Below are 19,378 nucleotides of genomic sequence, written 5' to 3' on the forward strand. Positions count from 1 at the left end.
GCTCAGCGGGGAGCCTGCTTCCTCCTCTCTCTCTGCCTGCCTCTCTGCCTACTTGTAATCTCTGTCTGTCAAATAAATAAATAAAATCTTAAAAAAAAAAAAAGAAATCACCAAATGTTTTCAGATATCATGATCTATAATTTAAGAGGGACAGTCTCTGTCCTTTGGCTGACTTTTGTCCCAAACTGTAACATGTAAGACTTTGGTCCATTACTAGTAAGGTAAGCAGTTCTCAGGAATAACATCTCACATTTTCTCTGTAACACTGATTAAACAGTGTCAGTGTCTGGCACTTGAGAACTTTTTATTTTCTGGAGACCTTTATGCATATAAAGATGATCCCTTCACCACTTGGTTCCTTTCTTATTCTTCCTAGTCATGAGATGTTTAAGGATGGGATAGAGGAGGGAGGCAGTGTCCATGTCTTCCTAATACCAACTTATGTGTACAACATGAAAAACATCTGTGTAAGTGTGACCAATATCATACTCATGTTTAGACAAACCAGACTCTGACAGTTCCTCTGGCTTCCTGACTTCCCCAAACTGGTCCCCAAATGGAGTTCAAATATTCTCCCAGCAGTGACCAGGCTACAAGGCATCCCAGTTGGGTCCCCTGGAAGGGAGTTGGGGAGAGGGCCTTGGAAGGCTACTGACAGCATCATGAGGCCTGTTAAACCCACCCTGTCCACTGAATGTTAGTGTCTGTCACTGAAGTAGGTCCAGGGCACCTTCAGCTGAAAGTGGCAGGGGTTCCCTCTCAATTTCTCCAGTTTCTGGATAATGCTGACCCCTTTCCTTTGCTAGTTCCCAGACTCTTGACTTAAATAAATGAAGATGTGAGATATCAGCTCAGGGCCTGGCACACAGCTGGTGCTCAATGTCTAATGGATACATGGTTACTGAGATTATCTGTAGTTCTACCTTCTTACTTCTGAATATTTTGCATTGTGTATAACAAAAGTGATCTTACTCATAATTCTGATACCGTTATTTCTGATTGGCTGAGGACTTGTTTTATCTGTTCACTCACTCTTTAATAAATTTGCACTGAGCAACCCTACAGGATGGGTGTCGGGCTTGGTGCTGAGGATATTGCAGAGAATGCCCGCACCACAGCGTCCACTCTCTGGAAGTTATGCGGTCTCACTTGCCCTTTGTCCATGAATGTGACCACGTCTCATAACCTGCCTCCTTTCCACAATGACTTAGGGGAGGACATCTTTTGGAGGATTATACTATATTAAACAAAAGACAATTATAGACAGCATTTGCTTTGGGTTGACAACAAAATACACGAGAGCTGATATTATGATAAAGGAGTCAAGAGAAGAAATGAAATGAAATAACAAAACAAAACCCCAGATGAATAGTGTGGGGAATATAGGGAAGCAAGAGATAAAATTTCATCATCAAAGTCCTTAGGAGAGATGGTGCTGGACAGAAGTGGCCCTACAGATGATCTAATTACTGTCATAAAGCAGCAATTCCCAGATTTTTTGACTTCCTAAACTAAGAGGAAAGGGGAGAGTGTGCCATTAGCTTCAAAGGAAGCGGAGTGGGCAGGGAGACAGAGCTACAGGGCATGGCTGAGGGACATTTCATAGAAACTGCAAGAAGCCCTCAGTGGCTCACCAGTCTGCCCCAGTCCGCAAGAGATTCATTAGCTAAGTAAGTGGGGCCCCTGGCAATTCACTCCGATATGCCTTTGGTGCCAAAAATATACACCAAACAACTGAGAAACAAAACAAAAACAAGAGCTGAAGAATAAAGATGTTATGCAACAATTGAACAAGTGGTAAATACAGAAATCAGAACTAGAAATGTCTAAATAGATGTATAAATCTTATAAGATGCTTATCTATCTTAGTATTTATTCCCAATAGTATGACTTGTGAAACATTATAAGAATGGTAAAAGTCTGAATTGACGAGAGTGACATACTTGGGTTAAGGTTAAAAGTTCAGTATTTTATGGGGTGCCTGGGTGATACAGTCGGTTAGGTGTCCAATTCTTGCTTTCAGTTCAGGTTGTGATCTTGGGGTTGTGAAATCAAGCCCTACATTGGGCCCCGTGCTCAGCATGGAATCTGCTTGGGTTTCTCTCTCCCTCTCCCTCTGCTCCTTCCCCTCCTGCTTTCTCTCTCACTAAAATAAATAAATAAATCTTTAAAAAAAGTTTGGTAAGTTATCTGGAATAACAGAGAAGTCTATACAAGATTTATTTTGACTTTTTATTAACTTGAGAAATGTAGAATAAAGAGTGTTTACTCAAAGGTAATCAGAAGGAGGAGTGTATTATACATGTTCCAAAATACACAGAAGATCGTACAAGGAAGGAACACACAAACCACACATGACTAACACTCACACAAGGAGATACATAAACACACACACGAAATGGAAGGAAGCAGAAAACACAAAATAGAAACTACAGAGGCATAGTTTCTAGTTTTCTTCCTTTAAGATGGAAAGGCAAGTATTTCACTCATAACAATGAATGTGAATCCAAAAATCTCTGTTATTTAAGAATACAATTTCAGGTTGGGGAAAGGAGAAATCTACAATCCAATTATGTTTATTTGCAAGCAGCACTTAGACAAACAATCAAAAATGTTTAAAATCGAAAGTAGATAAAGGAAAATATAAAACAAAAACAAAAACAAAACTAAGGTGGAAGTATTACTACTAATAGTGGGAGCTCAGGACACAACTGTTAAACAGAATGGGATGGCACTGTGTTTGTATCTGGATATAATTCAAAATGAAGAAGATACCCCTGTTATGACCCTTTGTGTACTGAGTAACTTTGTGTTAAAATACGCAACACAAAGGGAAATGAAGAGGAAGATCACATAAGAGGAAATAGGGCTTCTGTGACAAGCTTCTTTTTGGGCAGGCTGAAGACTTAATATACCTGGACATAACTTTCAAGAGGGATTAGGGATTTTCCATGTACTTCCCCTATTTTTTTTTTAAGATTTTATTTATTTATTTATTTATTTATTTATTTATTTATTTGAGAGAGAGAAAGAGAGCATGAGAGAGAAGGGGCAGAGTGAGGGGGAGGGAGAAGCAGACTCCCCACTGAGTGGAGAGCCGGATGGACGTGAGGTTCTATCCAAGGATCCTAGGATCATGACCTGAGATGAAGTCAGATGCTTAACTGACTGAACCACCTGGGCACCTCTCCTATCTTGTTTTTAATTGGCTTCTATTTCTGTTGGTTGGTATTTGAGGGCAGACTGGTCTTTTTCCCACCCAAGAACTACTATTTTCTAAATACTCAGTGTGTACAGGTGTGTGCTAGCTGTCATAAAAATGGGCACATAAATGAGACCTGATCATGTCTTCAGGTTGCTTACCAATGTCTAGTCTGTTTGAGGAATGATATGCAAGTTCAGAGAAACGATGGTCACCAAAGAACTTGAGGAAGCCCTCTAATTGGGTCTTGAGAGCTTTGGGACCAGAATCGATGGAGAGAAGCTGGAAAGAAGGGCATTCAGATGTTCCTCAAGGAGTGTCAAAATGCCCGCACACTGCAAATGGGCTCCAAAAGCACATTAGGACCTTCCCCAGGGAGTAGATGTTTGAGGGAGGGTGGTGGGAAATATGGTCACATCCTCTCCACCTCCCTCCTCTTGTCCTATCTTCTTTCTGGTAAAGGACCTTTACCTTTTCAAGGCAAAGATATGAAGGTCCCATATGATAGCCCAGAGCCCAACATTGGTCCCTACACCCTAGTTGCTTCCACTTCTGTGTGAGACTCCAAGACACCTCCATTCTTGGAGCCCACCAGCATCCATTTCTGCTCAGTGTTTCCTGGAAGGAATGTGGATTACTTTCTCACATAAGTAATTTCCAGTGAGATATTTCATAAAATCCTTAGCATGTGGTGGCAAGCATCACATTTTAGGAGCCAACAGAAGATGCTACCTTTAAAGTGTTTTGTACCCCTTTCCTTGAAAGGCGCTGGGTACAATGTTCTCTGAGGACACTGGACCTGAATTGAAGTCTTTATAACTTTTTAATGAATTTGCCTTTGCGGGCATTGAAAAGGCTTTCTGAACTACATACACTGAAGAGATACAAGCGAAAAACTGTTCAACAGCAGCCAAGTGGAATTAGGGAAAATGAGATGTTGGGAGAGAGAACTGTAGTTATAATCCATTTGCTCCACTGCCTGTTCTCCACTGATAACACTTGGCAGTTTTCAGAAGAGCGGAACTACAAAATGCTCATGTGTGCTATCAGTATCTAAAGGGAACACAGTATACAGCATTTTCCAAACATATACGTTAATGTGGAACCCCCACCTCTCCAAATCTGTAGAGCTTCTGGGATCATCTTTAAAAGCTCTCCCTTTTAGTGTCTTCCATCACCTGGCACTTGGGATCCTGAGCGAGTTTTAATCTGCTTCTGAAAGCAATCTCTTCAGCTGTTTGAGGACACTGACCGTATTCCCCAAAGTCTTCTCCAAGCCAAACATTGCCATGTCCTGCAAGCATTCCTCGTCTGGAAGGGTCACCATTTCCTTACCCTGCCTGTGTGCTAGTGTTACTGACTTTCTGTTGCTAGAGTCAATAGGATTCCCTCAAGAGGGCCAGAGGAACAAAGAATACAGGAAAACTACCTCTTTTGGACTGGGCATTATATTAGCATTCTGTCCTCTACAGAAAAGTAGCAGTTAAGTTTGTGCTACTCGGAAGTAGTGAAGACACCAGAGGTGAACAATCCTTTCCGACAAAGCACTGAGGTCTGGGTACTGCACTTTAACATGGATACATACCATGACCCAACGGAAAGGATCTATTTAAAACTTAAGAAAAAGATTCTAGAGAGCACTGGTGTTTTCTTATCTATTGGTTGTACAGCTTCTAAAACAATTGTCTGGTTAAGTGATTGATGGCACCTTAGAGTTTTAATTCTATTCTGAGAACACACAGATTTGACATTTACTTTTCAATATTCCCTTTGATTTCTGTTTGGTCTTTCCCATCAAGAGACACTTCATTGCTGAGCAAACACTGCCTTGTCTTTTTAGTTTTATGTACCTACATATGTGTGTGTGTCTACAATTTTTTTTTTTTCCATTTAAGATTTGGTTAAAGTTTTATGGCTTTTCCGAGCAATCACATGAGGTCAGAAAACAGTTAAACTAATGGTCAAACAAGAGCATAGCAGAAGGCTCCTGGACTGAGGGTAATGTAATATTTCCTTTTCTAATAATGTTACCATATTACCTTTCATTATGATGGGGTAGCATGATGTTATTGGTACAACAATGCCGAGGTCCATCTGTATTTTATATTCACTCATAATGGAGGATGTTTTGATGCTGCATCTACATGTAAAGATATGGTGATACTCCTGGTGCCTTGTCCACATCTGGTTTATCATGCTGATGTTGTGATGATGGACTGCTATTGGCCCGCAGGTGCTCTTTTTTGGAGAATAAATCGTTCTAAAGACTGAATGACAGGAGATACAGGCTGGGCACCCTCATCCCAGGGTGGGAATACCAGGTAAGAACAACCTGTGTCCTAGAGCTTGCCATGGGTGGCATCAATCTGAGCCATCTCCAACCGAGGGCACATCCTTGCTTGGCTCCTTCCCCTGCCTCTTTTGCTGAGAGCAGCAGAATCTCAATCCTCCTCTCCCAAGGGCACCCCCCCCCCCAATAAACCACTTTCACAAGGATCTCTCTCTCAGGCTCTGTTTTAGGGATGCTGACCTAAATCAAAGTCATTGTTTTCCTCTGTGGTTGCCACGTGGGCAGTTTGAAAGCGAATGATCCTTTGTGCAGTGACTATGAGCATGTTTAGAAATATGAGCCCATTTAATACGCTGTCTTCTAAGTGGATGCCAACTAAGAACATGCAGTTAATGTAAAAATCATTAAGGAAACAAGGTATCTGACAGTAATGGAAGAACAAAGTCCTTTGGAAAATCCTCCTTAATTGATGGAGTAGAGTCATACATTGAGTCAGTTATGTTAATAGTGCTTGTTCAGATCTCTGCAATTTTAAGGAGTGGCAGATGACCACAAACAATTGCAATGCTTTCCTGAAATGAGGCTGCCATAGGTGGAATACATTTGAGTTGATGTACAATGAAGGTGAGTCCCCACCCCTGACAGCCCCAATCAAGACAGCCCCAAGGCCCAGGGATTGGAAGAGTGGATCTGCTTGGTGGAGAAAGGACGTTCAAACCAAGAGGATTCTCCTAGCCTAAGACTGGGTCTTCAGTTCTCTTGACTCAAGGGCTGGAAATTCCAGCACTGGGTGTTGGAGGGCACGGCACGGCTGGAGTCGAGGACCAGACCAGGCCCTGACTTGTGTCTCCTTCAAAGTCCGGACACCTTGACAAGGTTAAGGATGGGAAAGTTGAGTGCACTGAGAAAGGGTCTGTGCCATGTGTCATGCGCTTGCCTACGTGACTTCCCACACACTCTCCCTTTAGTAGGGAACAATGTGGCCAGAGTCCTGAGTTTTTTAGTTATTCCTTGTTTTTCTGTACCTCCCATGATCCACTCCCTGGTTGATTGTCTTGTTAATGGCTTTAGCTGAAACTACCTGGCGTCACGAGGTTTGCTTGTAGTTAATGTAAACTTGTTAAAGGAACTTGCGGTCATCTGACTAGGTACTGATGTAATGCTTCTCCTATTCTCGTTTGCCTTATAAATGCTTGTAAGACGTGGAATAAATTTGGCACTGTTGGACATCCTCTTCAGTGTCCCTCTTGCCCCCATCTCTTTGTCTCTTAACTTTTTTTCATCATCCTCTTAGCCCCGACGGTTACCCCGGTCGATTCGTCCTGCTGGCCGCGACAACTGGGGCTGAGGGACACATAGCTGCCTATTTCTCTCATGTCTCCACAAATGGTTGGGATGACCATCTTTGGCTTGCACAGCTGACCAGGTTTTCTGGAAGGGGACAGTCTGAGGAAGTGATCATAAAGGATGGCCATGTCCTGGAGGCAAGATTGGACTTGAAGAAGAGCCTGCCACAGTGTCTGCTCAACCCAAGGGCCTGGGGGCCACATCGGTGGGGGGAGGTGCAAATCCAAGGGCAAGGGTGAAGCTGGCAATAGGTAATGAGTTATAGAGTGTGAGAGCTGAGAAAATTAGAAACATAGAAACAGGGAATGAGGCTGGGGTCCTGGTTTCCTTTTCTTGGTCACTTTCTTGTGGCAAATGTGTAGCCTTTCCAGCTTTAGGGCACAGGCAGTCAGGCGAGGAACAAATGTGAGGCCCTGTCCACCCAACCCTTAGTGTCCATTTTACCTCAGAAATCCTAGACAGTGAGAAAGCCAGACAGATTCCTTTTATTTTTAAACAAACATCAATCAGCTAGGAACCTCACACTTGACTTTTGACTTTTCTTGGCCATCACTGTATAACCTTTGGTTCTCAGTTAAAAGGAAAACAAAAACTGCTCTAACAGATTTTCTGAAATGTCACTCTCAGGAGATAACTGCAGGTGGCCTTTCCCTGGAATTCGGGATATGGAGATGAGATGGGGCTTGAAGGAAGCGAATCTGCAGGTAATACGTGTGGAGACAGGAGGTTAAATTTGAAGAGGAAGGAAAGGGAAGGGGGGCAGATCACCTGTGCTCTGGGATCACTGACCATGGTACCCGACGCCTCCTTTCGGGAACTGAGAACATTTGCCAGTCTCTGCTTCACATTGTGGCTTGCTCTCTTCACCTCCTTCCTTTGCCACCTCACCTCACCTCACCTCACCTCACCTCACCTCACCTCACAGAGAGCCCTTCACTAATTCTCCTTCCTCTTCCCTAGAAGGAACCTGCTTGCTTTCCTTCACTTTCATCTTTGAAAACAACAGAATGCCTGTCAGACCTCTTTTTTCCCTCTGTATTTTAAAAAATAAAATGGTAGCTACGATATCAATTTAATCCTAATAAGGGAAAAATATAGTAAAGTTCTCTTTAGCACAGGGCATTTCATTTTATTTTTTTTTTCCAAAATGGAGTCTTTCAAAATTGGGCTGTACTTGAGAAGCTCCTAAAATCCCCCCTGAGGTTAATGATTGTGATATTCTTCAGAGGCAAACTCATTTCCATTACTCATTTAAAAAGCACATGTTCCTTTGTCTTATCACACTCATCACACTGAGAATTAAAACAGGTGACAATGCAACAGGTGAAGGATTACGAATAGCACTGCCTTGAAAGGCCTGGTGGGAATTTATAGGCAACTGAAAGTGACACAGCAGCCTTGGAAGACAGCTAAGCAGACAGGAAACCAAGCTTGGAGGCCAAGCAGCCTCCGTATCCTGAGCGCAGGACATAAGACCCCCTTCCCGCCAGGCTCGCAGTCAGACCTGAGGCGTTACCTGGGAAAGGGAAGCGGAAGGGTGGGACAGCCCCAAGACTTGGTGCCATCCACCCACTTTCAAAAAGGTTCAATGATGCAGAGGTCACCTTCAGTACTATGGTAGGTTAGATTCTTGACCCCATCTTTGCCCCGGCCCGCACGTGTGTCTTTTGCCAGGTGGCTTTGCAGTCCCTGGAGAGAGTGCGTTTCTCCACCCTTTGACATGGGCTGGGCCCACAGCCTGGAGGAATGTCACCAGATGGGACGGCCTGCCTCCTCCAGGAAGCTGAGGCCTTAAGCAGCTCTATGTGCTTCCCCTTGTCCTTGCCATGGGAAGAACACACCCTGGCTGGCCCACTTGTCAGAGGAAAGGGTAAGAGACGAGCAGGAGAACATGCAAGAGAAGCCCAACCTCAGTGGTTCCAAAGTAGCCCAAGGAAGAGTCCAAGAAAGCTGCGGCTCAAGAGCACTCATTACTCAGCAAAACTGAAGAATCGTGGAGCTACACAAACGCAGCTCTGAAATGAGGTTTGGTCATAGGAAGGACGTGAATGACAATGACTGGGAAGTGAGAGTGTGAGTAGAATACGGTTTTCTGAAGATGATGACGAAGACACTCCTTGTGTCCATGATCACCAGAGAGGCAGACATTGCTCCCCTGTTTGAACATCCCACCCTTAACTGGGCCTTGGCCAAGAGTAAAGGGGACAGCAGAATCCCGCCTTCCTGGTCATACTGGAAATCACTGATACGTCCAAGTTCAGTGATGAGAGACGTTGGCTTCTTTGGGAAGCACGAACATTTTGAAGATTATCAGATAATTAAGTAAGAAAAGACCTTCAGATGACCTCTGCCTGACAGAAGTTAAACCACGCACTATTCACAGCTCAAGTGCATGGGTTAAATGGTTACATTCCCACTCAAGTTTGCCTTTTACTCTACCCCTTGTTTCCAATCCTCCCTTCTAAAGTCACATTGCATGAGTCTCTTGACTTCAAACATGGTACTTTCAAACACAGCTGCACATCCTCAATCTTTTACACACCAAACTCCCAGAGTTTCCTCACGATTTTATTTTGATACACCACTCACCACTCTGATCACTCTCTTCCAGACACCCACCTGCTTGTCCATATTCCTCATAAAATATGAAACTCAGAATGATAGACAATCCTTGACATGTCCCTAAAACATTGCCACATACATGAGGGACTAATTACTTCTTGTTAGCTGGACATTATTTACTTCAATTATTTATGCCTATTAAATTTAACTTTTTTTTTCTGTAAAGCTAATTTGGTCTATCCTCTGAGTATGTTTCTCTGCTTCAGGACAGCAATGACTATTTTCTCCACTAATAATGATAATGATAATACCAACTCCGATGGACCCCCTTTACTGAGAGCCTTCTGATGCCTGGTACTTTCCCTCTGCCAGTTCACTAGACCATTCAACCCCCCTGAGGGTGTTATTATTTTCTCCACATAAAATGAGGACACATGCTCAGAGAAGGTGAGTTACTGGCACTCGGTCACATAGCTGCATGGGGTTCAAATCCAGCCTGATTCCATGCACCTGATACTTTCTCCTATCCTCACTCTCTTTCATCATTTTATCTGGAAAGCAAAAGGCTAATGATGCCATGGTAATAGCCACAAGCAAAACATGGGTCAGCATTGTCCACACGTTGTGCACTGAACAGAAAGGTGCCTCTTTGCCTACGCTGAATGAAAATACCTCTCACCACATCATATGACAGAGCCATCAGCTGTGCGACAATCATGTGATTGGTACCAAAGCCAGGATGGAGAGGAATCAACAGAGGCCAGTCTTGTGATCTTCAACCACAGTTTTCCTCCACTGTTGTGGTGGACACTGTTGATACTCTGCCCAGATACTCCTATGGGGTTGGCACAGGCAGAGGAATGGCTCCCCATAGGTGTCCACCTCCTAATCTCCAGACCTGAAGAACATGTTATGTTACAAGGCAAGGGGAAGTCAAAGATGCAGAAGGGAGTAAGGTGGCTAATCAGGAGGCCTTGAGATGGAGAGTATCCCAGTGGGCACAAGAGGGAGAGTCAGGACCAGTGAGATGGCTGTGTGAGAGAGATGCAACCTGTCATTATAACTTTGTATGAACACAGAAGGAGCCACAAGCCAAGGTGGGGGGGTGTCTGTAGAAGCTGTAGGAAGAAAGAACATATATTCTCCCCTAGAGCCTCCAGAAAGGAATGGAGCTCCTGAAGCCCTGATTTTAGCCCAGTGAGACCCACTGTGGACTTTCAACATCCAGAACTATAAGATAATACATCTGTGTTGTTTTAATCCACTAAGTTTGTGATATTCTCTCACAGTAGCAAAAAGCCCCTAATATACCAGAGGCGTGTGTGCTGGCTGCTGATGACTCACAGCTACCTTCCTTCTCCAGAAAATTGCCTTCAGCAGAACATGAGCCACTTGGCCCAGGCCATCGTGGGAGGAGGAGGGAGGCCCACTGAAAGCAGGCTACAAAAGGCTTGCCTCAAAGAAGGACCAGCTGTGCGACCCATGCAGAGCTCCCTCCAGAGCTGGCTGAAGTGGGACCCTACTAAGGCCACTTTCTTATTCAGCCCCCTCAACTGATCACAGTGCACCTAACTCCCCTCTCAAGTTCTGCTTCTAGGGAATCTGGCTCGAGACAACAGTTAGCCTCGGAAGAGATGCCAGGCTATAGGAAGCTGGTCCTGGTGGGGAAGGGGTGGGGCTGGGAGGTGTGTGTCAGGGTAGAAGATCTGGAACATGAGACTGCAGGGCTTATTGGCTTTTGCCTGGGTCCTCACTGGGCCCTGGGGCCAACTTGATCATAAAAGTGTCCTTCCCTACTCCCTTCTCAGAGAAGGGAGTTGAGGGAAATTGGAAGGGGAGGTGAACCATGAGAGACTATGGACTCTGAAAAACAATCTGAGGGTTTTGAAGGGGGGGGGGGTGGGAGGTTGGGGGAACCAGGTAGTGGGTATTAGGGCACGGATTGCATGGAGCACTGGGTGTGGTGCAAAAATAATGAATACTGTTATGCTGAAAATAAATAAAAAATAAATAAAAAAAAAAGTGTCCTTCACTAAAGCATTCATGTCAAAACCCAACCCTGTAGCATCTGGGCTGCAAGGGGGTGGGGAAGGCCTCAGGGTGCTTCCAGGTGCTCCAGGAATTCGATTGGCTACACATCTGGTGGGTCAGCACCATCTTGGGAAGACAGTCCACATCTGGATCTGGATCAGCCCTGCATTTTTCATTTTTCGGCCTCATTTCTGTGCGTGATGCCCTTTAACTTCTCCTACTGGGGGTGGGGTGTGGGTTGGGCAACACCCTCTCTGTGCCCTGATAGCACACACAGGCCTGTCTGTGTTCTGTGGCCACTAGTCAATTACCAGGATTGAAAGCTGCTCTTGAAACAACTGGTTTAAACTCACTCTGAGTCCCGCCCCACCCCCCAACCCCAAACTGCCTTTATGATTTCCTCCATCTGTTTGGTCACTGGGTTCCTGACATAGGAGAGGCAGAAGAGTAGGAACGGTGGCATTTCTGTGAATGTGGCTCGGAACGGCCTACCTCTTCCTTGTGGCTGGGACATGTCATAGATCATTTGCTTCATCTGGGCACAACCCCTAAGACTCTCAGGCTGCCCCCATTTCTCTGAGGTACTGTGAGTGAGTCCGTGCCAGGTCCAGACTTGTACGGAATGGTGGCTCAATCACCTTTCCTGCCTGGTTCAGTGCCTCCCCCGCAGAATCATCCTCCCACACCTGCCTATCTGAGTCCTTCCCCTGTAATGCACCCAGCTGCAGACTCCCTGCCCAGGCTGCCCCAGACAGACAGTGCCACATGCCCCGTGGTTGATTCTGGGATAGTGTCCCTCAGGTCCCCCTGATGTATCCAAGCATTCCGTGCCCACCTGCCCAGCATCCTGGTTGCCTCCCACTGATTTCCTCTTTGCCCACTGCCCCGGCTGAAAAGAGCTGCTTTGTCCAGATTATGTACCTTCCCCAGGGGCTGCCCAGCCACAGCGAGAGGTAATACAGTGGTACAAAGTCCCAGACCACTAGCCTCCGTGCAGTTGACTGTCCAGGGCTCCCTGGGGGGGATGGCTGAAGTTCCAACTGTATCACCATCAAACTTCTCCCTCTGCCCAGTCCTACTTCCCTTCCCCGTGCACAACTATTGTTCTCCAGAACATTCCCAAAACAACCTGCTCTCATGTACATCTGTGAGGCTCAGAATATGTCCTGGGGCCTGGACTCAGGCTATACCACTCTCACTTGCCTTCCAGTGGGGCAGGGACCCTGGATGTGGAGGTGGGGGAGGCCTTACCCACGATCATGTGGTTGCAGACGTCACAGAAAGTGGGCTTCTTGAAGATGTGCTCCTGAAAGGCGTGGGCCTTGCCACCAGCCCCTGGGTGCAGGCTGGCCCTGGTGGGTGTGGACGTCAGGCTTCCAGAGGCAGGGAGTGGGCTGGAGCTGGGGCTGACCTCAGCCAGCATGTCAGCCTGTAGCTTCACGTCGCTGTTGGTTCGCTGGAAGAAGTTGTCAGCACTTTTGCTCCGTAAACTCTTGGTCTTGAAAGAAAGTGATCGTTTTAGTTTCTGGAGCTGCAATGCAATGACAGAACACTCTCTTACGATCAGTCATGCAGACTCATGCTGTGGGGGTGAGGTCTGCTCCAGGTACTGCCCTCTTTCCGCTGATACCCTCCACCCCAAGGAGGTTCCCCGATGTTCCTGTGCCTAGTGGGTATCTGGCAGCCCCTTCTCCACCCCGTGCTGAGCCAGACTGCCCAAAGAGGCTCCAAGGTGCTTCTGCTTCTGGCCCTGCTCCTCTTCCCTGCCTCCTTGAGGTCCTACCAATGTGCTATCAAAACGGCCCATGACACTAGACGTTCGACACCATTTGCCTTCTGAATTGGAATAACTGGAAATATGAAGCATACGACCTTCTGGGCTCAATGGCTGCATCTGCCAGGCCAGGGCCTCTGCTGGTCTTTCTCTCTGACTGTCACTTAGCAGCCACTTGTCCCTACACACGGCAAAGCAGAAGAGGCCACTGTCTGACTCGAATTCATCTGGCTCCACAGAATGGGAGCCAGAAACTCTCAAGCCTACTTGGGTCTGAGGCACATGGATGAGTAATGTGTGTGTGTGTGTGTGTGTGTTCGTGGAGGACACAGTGTGGGATTTTTGGACTTTCTCTGCTCTTCTCCTTGCCTTGCCTCTTGTTGTCAGTCATGGCAAACTGGATCCTATTCTCCTTTGCCTTGGAACTTAGGGAGAATTAAAACATGGGCTTGGAAAACTAGTAAATACTGAAAGGCCCGGGTTTGGTCCAGCCTGCACTGCCAACCCAGCCTTCCTACTGGAGACAGAAGGATCTTTTGGAAATACGGATTTCCGTATTTATGAGTTGCTGAACCTGCTGTTTAAATTTTTCACAAGGTTTCCTTTGTTCTTAAATCTAAAGAAAAGCTCCTTGTCGTGGGCTCTAGGGACTGGTGGCTTCTGGGTCCCCATGACACCTTGTAGCAAACCGAACCTTGCTGTCCATGCCAGCCACAGTGGTTCTTTGAAAGTCTGTGGTATTTACTATGCTTTCTCATTGCCCACCTTTTGTGCATGCTTCTCCCTCTGCCCAGATAAAGGTATAAAGCACTTAGTAGCTTCATGACCTGCAAAAGGTCACTTTACCCTCAAAGTAGTTTCCTTTTGTAACTGAATATCCAGGGGGGCTCTGCCCGTTGTCTAGAATTAATGTCTTTGACCCAAAGCTGCAGACAAAAAGGGGCCAAGCAAACGAGTCTAAAAAAGGCCCCAATCGAGAGTAGTCGAACACCTCTCCGAGACACACAAGATGAGCTGATCTGGCCTTGTCAAGCCACATCACTTCTGCATCAACCCTCCAACCTGTTCCTCAGAGGATCAGGAAGCTGTGGCCTTTCATGCTTGGGGCAGACTGCAAAAATGCTACAATTTTCTTCCATTACCCTTCCCCATTCACCTTTGCAATGTGACTTCACAGCCCCATCCACCAAAGGTAGCATGTTTCTGCACTCCTTGGAGCTCGTGGGTTCAGGGTATTTGACCAAAAAAAAAAAAAAAAAAAAAGCCGGTTCCAATCCTGTTTAAGCAGGTGCCTGGCCTGCCCTCAACATGCCTTGTGTGCTCTATCCTCCCTCTTGGAAACTTGCCAAACTGCCACAGGAACCAACCCAATGTTGGCCAAAAGATGATGGGAGACACACCCCCAGTCCAGTCACCTCCTTTTATGTGTGCGAGACCAGTGAAGCAGAGCAACCCTGTTTCCCTGCCGGGAATGAAAGCATCCAGATGAGACCAGAAGAACTGTCAAGCGGAGTCCCATCCAAATTGTCAGCTCCCAGAACCATCAATTGAAGAGATGACTGGTGTTTGAAACCATTAAGTTGGGTATCTATTGTCTGTACACAGCAATACATTGGTTCTTCTCACCTTCCTGCCATGGGCTGGGATTTTACTTCTTTGCCCACGTGAGGTTGGCTGTGGCTATATGAAGGCAGCACCCCACTTCAGGGAACTGGCTGGGGAGAAGGACTTTCAGGCCCTACAGAGGAGGTCCACTTAGTCAGCAATGAAGCATCATAGCCCAGAAAGGGCTGGCCAGAGGATCAACAATACCCTACATTAAAAGTCAGAAACAATGGGTCGGCCAAGAACCCTGTCTCTTTCCCTTCGCCCTACAGCCCAAACTCACCAGAGGCTCTGAAGACACTGAAGAAGGAAGAGAAGGAGGTACTCATGAGTTATTTTGGAGCTGTTTGTCACTGTACCATAACCTAGCCTATCCTGATGGATATAGGGGAGCAGGGTCATGTGTTCTTAGGAGCCCCGCATTTATTATGAAAGGGACCCTCCATCTCCAGCAAAGCTAAGTGAGAGGGGGCATGAAACAGCTCACTGAGATGGACCCACACCAGCATGAGGGCCAGAAAGCCAAAAAGGAGAACAGAACTTCCTCACTTCCTGTCCTTCAGGCTATCACCTGCGCTGGTGCTGGAGGCAGGGGAAGGTTTAAATAGATAAGACTAGAGTTTTATTGTGGACAGATTTTAATAAAGTGACCAGGAAATTAAGGAATGTGCTAAGATTTTGTCGTGGGTTGTGCAACCCAGGGCGAGGGTGATTTATCTGAGCAAATATCATCATATAGAGAAATGAAGTCCTGCGTATTGCTTGCCATGAAGTTTAGATGGTTCAATAAACTGGCTCCCCTTGTCTCAGAAGCAGAACAAAAAAAAAGCACCTATCCTGATTTTAATAATAGCAGGTTCATCCCCAGGTGACCCTTGTTCATCTTCCCAACCATCCAGTGAAGGCACTGTTGTTTTTACTCCTGGAGAAATGGCTGAGGGAGGTTAAGGGACTTGCCCAAAGTCACACAGCTCATGTGAGTCAAGCCCAGGGATCAGAATTAAATTGACTTTTCTTTAAGCCTACACTCTTTGCACTGACAGTGATTGACTGGTGATGGAAAGGGAACGGAGGAGATTTTGCCTCTCACCCCTGAGGGGGATAGAACTACTTTTGGTGGACAGTGAGAGTGGGAAAGGATGTGCAGTGAGAAAGCAAATCTGATTTTTGGGGAGCTATTTCCCTTGTTTTACAGACTTCAAATTTCTTAAAAATAAAAGAGCATGCCCGTTTAACAAAGGGGAGCAGCAGACTCCCCTTTGGGGCTTCTCTCACACTCTATGGACCCTGTTGATATGCCGGGAAGGTCATGGGGTGCTGTCTATGTATGTCCAGTCTGGTCTCCTTCCTGTGCTCATGTGCTTTATTTCTGACTTCAGAACTTTCCATATATGGTATTCAGTGTTCCCTGGAAGTTTAGCAAGATGCCAAGACACCTGTAGCATTTTCCTTGTCCTGTGGGATGTAGCTGGAACTGTTTCAGACTTTCAGAGCCTCCCTGCCTATAGAGCTGGAGAATTTGCCTTGGAAGCCATTGTGACATTTCTTATTCAAGTGGATAGCTTAAAAGAAATGCCTACAAGTTAAACAAAGTCTGAGCAGTGAGCTCAAAGGAATACATTTTCTCAAATTATTCCTCAAAGAGTAGAGGCCAGATGGGAACATATAAAATACAGAAATAGAAGCAAACCTTGATAATAGCAGATGTCACAAAATGATTAGCTGTGGCAACACTGCTACAGCCCAGCTCCATTTTAAAGTAATAATAATAATAATAATAATAATAATAATAATGGGAGAAGAAACATATGTTCTCAAGTATTTTGCCATGTGCTAGAAATTGCTCTATATATTTTAATTCATGTAATCATACTAGTGATCTGATGAGTAAGAGATCATTCACTCATTCAATAATTCACTCAATAAGTATTTATTATGTCACACTATGAGCTAGGCACTGGCCTTGGCTTTGAGGCTATAGCAGTGGAAAAAAAGTAAAATCCTTCCCCTTAAGGTTTTAAGGGTTTAAGGAGATAGAAAGTAAATAAATAATCAAAGATGTATATAATATAAGTTTGGCTAAGGATAAGAGGAATGAAGTAAATAAAAGTGGAGCCAGGCTTTAAAAGGTGATGAAGAAGGGCACCTGGGTTACTCAGTGGGTTAAGCCTCTGACTTCAGCTCAGGTCATGATCCCAGGGTCCTGAGATCGAGCCCCGCATCGGGCTCTCTGCTCAGCAGGAAGCCTGCTTCCCTTCCTCTCTCTCTGCCTGCCTCTGCCAATTTGTGATCTCTATCAAATAAATAAATAAAATCTTAAAAAAAAAAGGTGATGAGGAAGGCTTCTCTGACTGGTGACACTGGAGCAAGGACACATGAGAGGTGAGGGCATGAGCTACTTTGGAGAAAAGCATTCTGGGTAGTGGGGGAAACTACGGGCAAAGGCCATGACAAGGGGTGGGTGTGTTTGAGGAATACCAAGAGGTCAGTGTGTCTGGGGCAGAAGGTTGAGGGATAGATAAAAGGGGCAGAGAAGTCAAGGATTAGCTTCATGCCAGGCCTTGCAGACCATGGCAAGGGCCTCAGAATTTATCCTAAGGGTGATGGTTTTGAGTAAAGAATTTTAAAAGGGTTCCTTTGGCTTCTATGTGGAAAACAGATTAGAGGAGGGCAAGATGGAAGCCCGGTGACCAGTTGGAGACTCTTGCAATTATCCCAGGGAGAATTCATTTTGTCTTGCCCTGCCATAGCTAGGATGCAACATGGTTGAATATGGGGTACAGTTTGAAGGTAGAACAGAATGGGCTTGTTGAGGGACTGGATATGGAATATGAAGGAAAGGGGACTCATGAATGGTTTCAAGGTTTTGGGCTTGAGGCAGTGGGTAGATAGAAGGTCCATTTACTCAAAGGAAGAGTCCTGGAGAAGAAGAGAGTTGGTATGGAGAAGTGGGGTGGGGATGAAGGGTTGAGTTGGAGAAAGTAAGTTTGAAATACTTATTAATTCATGTGGAGCTGGATATATGACCTTGGAATTCAGGCGAGAGGTGAGGGTCATGAAGGCACAGGTGGTACTTACAGCCATGAGGCTTGATGAGATCACTATGTAGTTAATGTGGACACTGAATAGAAGTGCTCTGAGGATGGAGACCTGAAGGTCAAGGAAATTAAGGAAATATTTCGAGCCAAGACAATCAAAGAAAAACAAAGGAATCTGAGGAGAGACTGGTGAGGAAGGAGTGAAATCTCTGGGAATAAATTGATTCAAGAAAGAAGAACCCACATCATCCAATGAAGCTTATACATCACATAATGTGAGGGTTAGGGAGAATGTCTTTGGGGAATCTTTTGTTTCTTAGTTTGTTTGTTTATTTGAGAGAGAGTATACACGCCCATGTGAGCGGGGAGGAGGGACACTACCGCGGGGGAGGGGCAGTCAGAGGGAAAGAATCTCAAGCAGACTCCATGCTGAGCAAAGAGCCTGATGCGGGGCTCAGTCTCACCACCCTGAGATCACGACCTGAGCCAAAACCGAGAGTTGGATATTTAACTGACTGAGCCATCCAGGTGCACCAAAGGGGGGGGTATTTAATGGTAGCAGATGTAATGATGTGGTAGGGGTGAAGACCTAGCTGATAATTTCAAGAAAAAATGGCGGTGGTGAGCACAAGCAGTTCTGCTCTAGAGAGGGATAGTTACAGGGGAAGGGGATGCAGTATGATGGGTGAGTTTGGTTTTATTTAAATTTGGGAGATTATTTCAGCATGTTATTAATCTGATGCTGTAGAAGAGAGTGGGAAAATGCTGGGTTGATGTCTTCGAGTAGATGGGAGGAGGTGAGACCCAGTTCACTGGAGGAACAGTTAAGTTTGGGCTGGAATGAGGTAGAGGCAGACAAACTGGTGAAGTCTGTGCTCGTCGGATGTGCTTCTTCTCTTTTGATTGCTTCTTCTTTCTCAGTGAAAACAGAAGCAAATCTCCTGAGTGAGGGGAAAAGGGAAAGAGTTGGAAGCTGAGGTGAGAAGATGGAGAAGAGCTGTTTCAGTGCATTTATTAGCACCGTGGAAGGGTGCGGATGGTACGGAGGGCCTGTTTAGGTTATCACCTCATTTTATAGAGGAGACAATTGAAATTCCAATTTAAATAGCTGGTTAAGTTGCAGAATGAAGATCCACATCCAGGGCTAACTCCAAATCCCCTTAAGCCAATCAGACTTTCATAAGGTTTCCTACTATTGGGACCCCTGGGTGGCTCAGTCGGTTAAGTGTCTGCCTTCAGCTCAGGTCATGACCCTGGGGTCCTGGGATGGAACCCCATATCGGACTCCCCGCTGAGTTTCCCCATCTGCCTCCTGCTCCCTGGCTTGTGCACTCTTGTGTTCGTTCTCTGACAAATAAATAAAATCTTAAAAAAAAACAAAACAAAACACAAGGTTTCCTACCCTTGGTCTCCTTTTAGGGAAAGCCCTCTGTTTGGTGTGCTTTACCTTCTGGTGCCAGCTGGAATTAGCCCTAGTCTGTGTGGTTGCCATGTTGAGCAATACTTCCATGGCAATCAATTGGGGAACA

General features: G+C 45.6%; 1 protein-coding gene across 1 annotated transcript in view; it reads right to left on the reverse strand.

Annotated features, from left to right (window-relative positions):
• The window catches only part of STAC (SH3 and cysteine rich domain), a 152,016-nt gene that overhangs the window by 79,345 nt on the left and 53,293 nt on the right, over positions 1 to 19,378 (reverse strand). Inside the window, exon 2 of the mRNA XM_059387945.1 lies at positions 12,684 to 12,963. Within this exon, the coding sequence (XP_059243928.1) occupies positions 12,684 to 12,963 (280 nt within the window). The remainder of the gene's footprint in view (positions 1 to 12,683; positions 12,964 to 19,378) is intronic.

Source organism: Mustela nigripes, chromosome 2 (genome assembly GCF_022355385.1).
Source record: "Mustela nigripes isolate SB6536 chromosome 2, MUSNIG.SB6536, whole genome shotgun sequence".
Taxonomy (NCBI): domain Eukaryota; kingdom Metazoa; phylum Chordata; class Mammalia; order Carnivora; family Mustelidae; genus Mustela; species Mustela nigripes.